At 39.1% G+C, this 9,204-nt stretch overlaps 1 protein-coding gene across 1 annotated transcript; it reads right to left on the minus strand.

Annotated features, from left to right (window-relative positions):
* Positions 1–1,873: 1,873 nt before the first annotated feature.
* On the minus strand, positions 1,874–6,223 carry LOC125879794 (uncharacterized). Its single transcript, XM_049561874.1, has 5 exons — positions 6,182–6,223; positions 5,769–5,916; positions 5,183–5,251; positions 4,622–4,685; positions 1,874–4,399 (listed from the first exon to the last, which is right to left on the minus strand). The coding sequence occupies exons 2-5, from the start codon at positions 5,874–5,876 to the stop codon at positions 4,038–4,040; spliced, it is 603 nt and encodes a 200-aa protein (XP_049417831.1). The 5' UTR covers positions 5,877–5,916; positions 6,182–6,223; the 3' UTR covers positions 1,874–4,037.
* Between the last annotated feature and the right edge of the window lie 2,981 nt (positions 6,224–9,204).

Raw genomic sequence — 9,204 nt, forward strand, 5'->3', positions numbered from 1 at the left:
CACCAAGAAGCCCTTTCTCTACAGTGAACAATGAGAGATGTAGACAGTAACATGTTTTCTGCAAAGCAAAACTGAAAGATGGTCATGGTAGACTGTCTACAGCTAAACACTGTCCCCTTGTGTTAATCTCCAGGTCAGGTTAAAAACAGTGGAGTGCTGACATTTACATTATCTGTAAGCTTTGCTGAGTTCATTGAGAACACCATAAAGGGGAAGTGCATACATTTTCGAAATTCATACATGTTTTTCCTGTGGTTTGAGACAGTCCAGAAATATCTATAAACATGGACAACTCTCTTCCAAATCCAAAAATTAGACTAGTCTCCCAACCACTCATAGCGCTTTTACACTACATGTCACATTCACACACTAGCTGCTGAGCCTACCATATACGGTGCCACCTGCTACTCAGTAACAATTCACATGCACTCACACTAACAAAACAGCAATTTGGAGCAATTTGGAGCTCAGTATCTTGCCCAAGGATACTTTGACATGCAGACTGGAGGAACTGGGGATCGAACAGTCAATCTTCTGATTGGTGGGTGACCAATGCCACCTCTGAGTCACGGCCGCCCCCGGGGTAAAAAGACTGAAACTACTCCACAGACAATTAATTGAGTAAGATGTTAGAAATAAGAGCACCCAGGAGGATGTTCTGTGTGGAATTAATCACAGTGTTTGTTGAAAATAACTTCAAGGTTAAAAAAAAACAAACCCATGTCACCTACATAAAATGAGCAAACGCTGTCTCAGTTGGGGGGTTTTTAGCCACCTAATTTAAGGCCCACCTAAAAAAGTAATATTAGTTTAACCATGTTATATTTTTAGAGGATTTTTTTCCACTATAACTTGCTTTCAGACAGCAGAGGAGGTGACGCCGTTGTCATAAAGTCACCAGACTGCCGGACAGTCAAGGATCTCCACAGAAAGAACAATGTTCATCTGCACACACTGCAATTACACACAGCTGGTTGAATATCAGCAAAGTTTCCCTGCTTCCCTTCACTGGTTCCTGTACAGCAGGGTCGGTCTTTTTCTCACTGTTATAATCATTAAAAAGCAAAAGCAGCATATGTACATTCAGTAGGCTATATCTTCAGTAGCTAGCTAGCTAACCCTACACTTCTCAGGGACTGATTTTGGTTTTGGAACAGGGAAGAAACGTATAACTTTTTCTGACCTCTCAAGGTAACGGTTTTCCCCAGCAGTTACAATGATTGCACATTGAAAACATGTCTGACACCGCTCACACACAGTGACATTTGGGTGGAAATGACGGAAATGAGGGTTTTCACAGAAGCCGCCATACATGTTTTTGTGGATAGAGAGGCTCTTGTACACCTGCAGTGCAGTCAGGCGGTGGAAAGCAAAGGTGGGAACAAACCAACCCATGCAGAAGCCTCTAATAAATGACACAGAGTGGGTGGTAATAGCATATCTGCTTTGTGCATTTGAATTCAACATCTTGGACCGCACTCATCAGTGTAATCGAAAGCTGCGGTTGCAACAGCTAATACAGTTGTGGAACTCTGCTGCTGAAGTCTGAAGTTTTCAGATGAAACCTCAGTAACCTGGAAATTCTGTGTCTTGGCAGTGATGACGAATATCATGTTCCAATAACCTTTTGCGTTTCTGTTGTTGTAATGTAGGTCAGAACATAAGATGTTGGATGTTTGTGTAAGGTGCAGGATTTTTATTTTGCTGTCAGAGTCTGGAGGGGATATTCTTCGAAAGCATATGGCAGGGAGGGTCCCGCTGTATCTTTGTAAATACTGACTCATTGTCTGCAGGGTCTCGCTGTTAATTTATGACCTCTCACTTTCACTTCATATCCAGGGGCACAAAAATGACTCACAGTCAAAACGACTAATTCATTATTGTAATTTAATTTGCTGTGTTTATTTCCATATTGGGGCTTTTAAACACATCAAATAAATAGTATGATGAACACATAGCTTTTAATTTGGACCTTTTCATGGCAGCAGTTACAGTATCTTGATGTAGTCAGATGTAAAGACATGTGTTAAAAAGTTCCCAGGACAAATGCTTTTTAAATCACACAAATATGCACGCATCGTCAGGGTGTGAGCAGATCCTTGTTGCATTTTAAAAAAAAAAAAAAAAAAAAAAAACAAAACTGACAATCATTGACAAAACCAAATATTTCTTTCAACTCTCTTAACAAACGAAACTTTCCGCACAAACCACCACAAGTCATGATTTCATGTGATACAATGTGTGATACATACAGGTAGTGAAGGAGATTCGGTCTGTCTCTTTTCGCTTTTCAATTTAGATCATGAATAGTAATGTATGTAATGCGGTTCTTGTTTTTACATAATTACATAACACGTTCCATTTTGTGAAATCACCACAGATTGTGAAACGTTTCCCTTTAAAAAAAACACATCCACATTTTTGCACTTTTGTCTTAGCTTAATAAACACTTACCAACCATGTCATCTAGTTTGTACAGTTTTCACTGTATTATTATATTAATTAATACAGAAAACACTGTACAAACATTACAGTGACTCACAAACAATATACTGTATGTATGCCACACAATGACATACCTTGTCACACAGTGACATACATTCATTGGTTAGTTTCTGACCTGCCCATGAAATTTTGTTAAATACAGTATCTGTATACAGAATATATTTTAGGTCCAAACAATAAATAAATACAACATAAATATGTAACTTATATGCGTCAAAACATAAAGAAACAAATCAAATAGGAGCTGTGGTGCAAATAACACAATTCTGCCGGTAGATGCGGCACAAAATACATTCTTGCAGTTAACTGCACATTTTATTATTAAGAAACTCCAGTAAAGGGGAAAAAATAAATAACTAAATATGTCCTCCTTCCCAGCTGGCACCGGATGTTGGACTCTTACATCAGACAGACGTTAAATTTTGATTGGAAGTCGTTACGTTAGATGTTAGAATTTTACGTTGCATGGACATTAACATATAACATTTTGCAGATGCTGGGTTTGTTTTCCATACTTACATCAAGATGACATTGGCATGAGAAGTTTGGAAGTCCCTGAGTTTTGGTTACTTTACAACACGACTTAAAACCAACAAAATATTAACGTCATCTGCATTCTACATTAAATTGATGTTGGCATTAAATTTTGTACTGACATTAGATTTTGGTCACCCGACATCACAACCTAAAGTCAATCAAATATCATCGTCTTGCGACGTTGATGGCCAGCTGGGTCGATCCCAGCTATTTGAGAAGCAATGACAATTTAGCTTTTCTAACCTTTGTGAACATACAGTATACCTCATGTGTTTCTGGTACTGTACAGCTTAGTTTTAAAGTGTGAATTTGAAAACATCTTTCCTTCAGTTTGTATTTTTACTTCTATTCTGATACTAGTTATATACCTGTTATTTTATTTATTTTTATCTTATATTTCTTTACATCTCTCACCTCTATCTGCACTTATTTCTGTCTTTGTGCTACTGTCTTCTTGTCCTCTTGTCTTGTCTTATCTTATCTTGTCTTGTCTTATCTCGTCTTGTCTTGTCTCATCTCGTCTTGTCTTGTTTTGTCTTATCTTATCTCGTCTTGTTTTATCTTATCTTGTCTTGTCTTGCCTTGCCTTGTCTTATCTTATCTCAGAGAAGCAGATTTGTAGTGACATCAACCTAAGACCAATCCTGGTGCTGCTATATCGTAAATTTACTTTACTGGCCAAAATAATTGAACGCTGAATCAATGTCAATTCTGTTTTAGGGTGGATTTTTCTTTGGAGTGGACCAGAATTTAAATAGGCGTGGCTTTTACCCAGCCTGCAGGTAAAAGACATTCCTCAGTGTTGAATCCTGCATTCTCTGTCACCTATCTGACTGCAGGAAGACAGTTAAGTGATCTGGTAATCCAGAGGCAAGGACAGAGGTTTGTTTGGTAAGATCAATAAGTTCGCTTTACCATCTTGGCATCTAGGCAGAAATGGAAAGTGCCCTGGAACAGGCCAGTGCTTTAGCATATAGATGTGTATTATGTCTGAGCTACTTCCAAGGCTTGAAAATGTAGATGATATCCAGGTGAGATTCTTTTTGATTAATGGTTTCATCGGGAGCTGTCTTGTTGACGGTGACCTCCAAAGTGCTTCCAGCAGGAAGCTCCTCCACCTTTGAGAGGGAGCCTGTGCTGCATGTGTTGTTGTTAATCCAACCCTTCAGGAGATCTTTGTCCTTTGCCTTCAGACTGACTGTATGCCATGATGCTTTTGCAAGGCATGAATTCAATGTTACCTGAAGAGTTAGGAAGTAATATCCATCCTTCTTTATTTTTAGAACTTTTCCTCCTTCTATTCCTGAGATCAGGCGTTCGTCTGGACTTCTTGCTACCCACGTAATTTTTCTGTTGACTGTGGGTGACAGGAAAGTTGCTATTAGCTGCAAGTTTGTTTTCCGAGAACTACTCAGATATTCTGAATATCCTGTGGCAACATTTTCACACAAAGCCAATCAATAACCAGGGTGTTATCTCTACTTCAAACAGCTTGCGAATGGTGACCTGATTCAATATGTCCACACTTTTACAGCCTTTGTTATACAGGTGAGTATGGAAATGCTTAAACTAGCCTTACCTTCAGTGGCCCTAAAGGTGAGCATTTTGCCTCCGCCCAAGGGAATTCCAGGCTCAGAGGGGTACTGTGGAAAGAGAAAGAAATCCATTAATCTCAAAGCATTAACAAACACAAGTATGGTGCCTGCATGGCTCCCACAGTGACACACAGACCAGCTACACAGATTTTCTTTTCAACGCGGCGATGAGACCAGAGCCTCCCGCTTAAAAGTGAGAACAGATTAGATCATACACTATCTTCAGAAGGAAAATGAAGAGACAACACAGTTTAGTTTAGTGGCATTTCCCCGAATGTGGTAATGACGTCACTGTGCTTCCTCCAAGAAGTGAGGAGAGCGGTAAGGCTGTCTAACTCAGAAGAAAAGTAATATGAGAAAGAGCTGCCAGGTCTGCAATGTTTGTGTGTCCTGAACATTGGGATTGCAAAACCATAGTAGTACTAGAAGTAACAGCATGACATCTTAATCACCAAGAACATGTGTAATCTGATTGGGAGAACATACAACACAACACAGTGAAGCCAACGGGCGAAGCACAAACTCTGAAGCTGCGGTTATCTTACCGAGGATGTATTGTTTGCCTGGATTTTTGCCTTTGTGTGCTGTCGTGCTACATCGCTACTGTTCTGAGACTGGAGAAGGAAACAGAAGCACAAAATATGCTCATGATGATAAATTTGACAATGCTGAATCAAACTTTTGAATTGAAGCATTGTCTGTCCAAAGCATTCTCCTGTAAAAACACTAACAGTGATTATACTTCATTGGTAGTCAACCATAAAGCTTACATATTTCCTTCAGATTATACCACTTATGCTCCATTAAGGCTGTATTTGTTGTGTTGCTTTCCTTTATCTCTGATCTTAAACAAACTTCTCTAAGATTTCATTGATAGGGGTAACCAGCTGCAGACCACAGGCAGGGGCGTCTTTCTCACCAGCAATGCTACTACCCAAACCACAAGAAAGAACAGCTGTGTGGCACAGGTGTTTAAACGTACCAGTACTGACATTTGTCCTTTGGTAAGTTGTTCAAATGTGATGCAGCTGTGGTAAAACTATTTAAGCTGACAGTGTTACGTTTGTATCTCATCATTAATGCCCATAAGATACTGTTAAGTCTATCTGAGGATATTTTAAGAGGTCTCACCCGTCCAGCTGTGAAGAAGAAGACGATGAACCCAAGCTGGACAACGGAGAGGGTGGTGATCCACAACAGGAGAACGTGGGTTAGAGAACTGTGGGTATGCTGTGGCATCGTCAGTCCGACGGCAGAGCTCTGAGTGGCCTGAGCCTGGCTAGCGCAGGAAGACAGATGTTAAGAGCTGACAGTCCTGAGTTTCCTCTGCACACCAAAGCAGTGTGTGTGTGGGTTTGCTTCCTGAGCTCAGTGTGTGCATGTGATGAGGACGTCTTGATGTCTGACTCTGCTCTGCTGTGCCCCGAGTATGTATAGAGCAAAGAGGAATCCAGATGGTACTTTCCCCTGTATGTTACTGAAGCAAAAACACAGAGGGCCCAGATTGTATCTGCATCTTGGAGCTAGCCTTTACTCCTACTCACCACAATTTAGACAAAAGGAGGAACTCACCACCAGTGGAGAACATTGACAGAAATCCATTCTGAAATGAATCATTCAGTTCCTTATTTATGATGGGACTTTATTAAGAATGCTTGGGTCGTGGTGGTGTATGTATCATCCTGTTTTACATGAGGTTTTTTGCGAGCATTGAAAGTCATTGCCTTGCTGTTTTTTCTCCACATTTCCCCTTTTTTTCTATGTGTCATTAAACATAGCAGAATAACAAACTTAAAACTACTCTGGAGCAAGATAATATACAGAATGTGAGTAAGGGTAAATGATTACAACACTTAAACAAGAATCCAATTTATCAGTTCAGCATTGAATTATTGAAGCTTTCAAACAGTGGTGCTAGATTTTGGCAACATTCTCTTCTGTACTGATTTTACATTAAAATCTCTGGGTAAAGCAGAGATGCCTTGTGAGACAATTGGACGATTTACAGCCCACACGTACACACAATCAACAGCAACGGCATTTTAGCTTAAGTCATCAAAAACCAATGAATGCAGGTTATCTGGCATGCGCAATATTTCCAAGAGCTCTCGACAGGCTGCACTCTCAGCACCAACCAACCTTTTACAGAAATGCCACATAAACAGGATTCCTTCCCACAGAGGTACTAGACCTTTTTCAGGTCTTATTGACGGACGCTTATTTAAAATGTATCATGATGTTTTTTTCTTGCAGCGTTTTCAAAGTGAATATTAAGACTTTTCCTTCACTTTTTCAATAAGACTTTTGGGGCTCTGTCATTGACATGATTGACTAAGCCCTTAATCTATCTATCTATCTATCTATCTATCTATTTATCTATCTAAATATACCATTATATGTCATTATTTCTTCGTTTTTTGGATTGTTGATTGATTGCTGTCCACTGATTGTTTTTTATGCTCAGTGCTTTGTGTTGTCCTTTATCTTTTATTGTACCTTTCTGAATTGTGTAAGTTTAGTTTTTGTTTTTTTGTTGTTTTTTTTTTTAACTTATTCTCCCTTTCTTTTATTGTTTGTTTTTCTGCTTAAGTTGAGGGGAGGTCAGCTGTATACGCCTGTGGCTTATTTACCTCTCCTGACACATTTCTTAATTTTCACTCTCTGGACAAGAACACACAAAAAAGAAGAAGAAGAAAAAAAGAAGAAATAAGAAGTAACGAAAGCAAAAGAAAAACACAAAGAATACAAAAATAAACTTGGGTAAAATGTATTGTCATTATCGTTTGAGAATCTATTGCATCCCAGCAGGCACACCCTGACTGTGAACAAGCGAAGACTTCTCAAATACTTCATGTACTTCTACATCCCACACCCGCTACAAAAACATACTTCTCAACCAAGAAGATGTGGTTGATTATGTCAAAAACAAAATGCCAAAATGTGAAGGGGAACTTGCAAAATGTCATGATATGCTGTTTACTATTTGCACTTCTTCAAAATTTCCACCTGCTTCTAAACTCTGATTGAGGTCAGTAAATGTGGTTTCACTTTCTCTGTTTGTACTTTGAACGGGGAAAGTTTCATGGCAGCAAAACAGGATGGGCTCTGTTTCAGGTATGTGTCATCACACTAAATAAAGTTATCATGAGGCAGGAAGGTATCTGCAATAAGTTACATATATGACTGGCAGTGGTCAAGTAACACAATAACAAGCAACACGTCCAGACATGTTACTGACATTACACCACAGTGGCTGAAGGCCTTTAGGTGCACTGCAGGAAAGTGATATTGTATTTTTGTTAAATAATGGTGGACTGAACATAACATATGAATCGGATGGGAAAAAACAGAAGAGCAGACACATTTTTGAGAGTCAGCACTCTCAAGTCATGTGCACACAATGACTGTTTTTTGGCCCATGATGACAAACATGGCTGGAAATGGAGAAGGAAACAAGATTGATTCCGCAATGTTTCTTTGCTTAATTCAACATTTTCAGGTGATGTAATTATTTCCAAACAACAGCCAGACCAAATGGCATAACAATGAATGAATCATGGTTTCATTTGGCACAGAGGAAATGCAGCGAAATTAATCAATCATCAAAATCTCATCCAGCATTATCGGAATTGGCTAAGATTGTGGTAAAAGCCTGTGATAATGGGATAAATCAACAGCTGAAGCTGCGACATGTGATGCCAATGCAAGATGGAAAATCAGCTCATGAACATCCGAGGGCGTTGACGCCAACATGTAGACAGTGACAGCAATACATGTGCGATATTCAAAGCTGCTACACCATATGTTCAAATCCAATTTTCCTTTAAGACACAAAACAAAATGATATCAGATGACTAGAGGAGAAATAATTGTGACTCCTGCCATCTTAGAGCCACTCCTCAGTGACTGCTGTTGATATACAGTACATTTACTTTCTCTGATTTTCTGGCCACTAAATGATGACTTACAGCCATCTAGTGGAGGTAAATGAGTAATGCACCACAACAGACAGATGTTAAAAGAAAAGGTCAGGCTATATGGCACTATACCATGCTTTATCAATCTCGATCTACAGTTAATGTAGAACTCTAACACTGCATGATCCTAAAACACATGTGAAAATGGTGTCTTGCTGTCTGTCTGTCTGTCTGTCTGTCTGTCTGTGGTGCATCGGTGAGGGAATCTCCAAAGAAAAGCCACAGGTAAAAAAAAAAGTACAGCTGTGGTGAAGACACACATCTACAAAGGTGCTTAGAAGTACATGAAAAACGACCCTATTGCACTTTAATATATGGACTTCTCTGTTATCATGTGTGTCGCTTTTAAGGAGATGTATCTTTAGTGTGTGTAAAAACTGCGATGGAGAATGAGAAAAAAATATGTATATGGATCTTTAAAATGGAGAATGACCTTCTCTAAATAAAAGTTGTCCTTTTTCATGTCTGGTTCTCCTTTCCTTTTTGAATCTGTTACCTCAAATCACCTGTGGTTTGTGTAAATATCATTATAGGTTTTATCAGTTAGCAACACCATAATCAAAAACAAGGTTGATTTAAATTTAGATTTT

Source organism: Epinephelus fuscoguttatus, linkage group LG19 (genome assembly GCF_011397635.1).
Source record: "Epinephelus fuscoguttatus linkage group LG19, E.fuscoguttatus.final_Chr_v1".
NCBI lineage: Eukaryota > Metazoa > Chordata > Actinopteri > Perciformes > Serranidae > Epinephelus > Epinephelus fuscoguttatus.

Bases quoted from the DNA above. Each gene is read 5' to 3' on its own strand.
- LOC125879794 (XM_049561874.1), bottom strand. From the start codon at position 5,876: ATGCCACAGCATACCCACAGTTCTCTAACCCACGTTCTCCTGTTGTGG. The intron at 5,252-5,768 runs GTGAGACCTCTT...TTCCTTCTCCAG, and splicing joins TCTTCTTCACAGCTGGACGG to TCTCAGAACAGTAGCGATGT. The intron at 4,400-4,621 runs GTAAGGCTAGTT...TGTCACCCACAG, and splicing joins CACCTTTAGGGCCACTGAAG to TCAACAGAAAAATTACGTGG.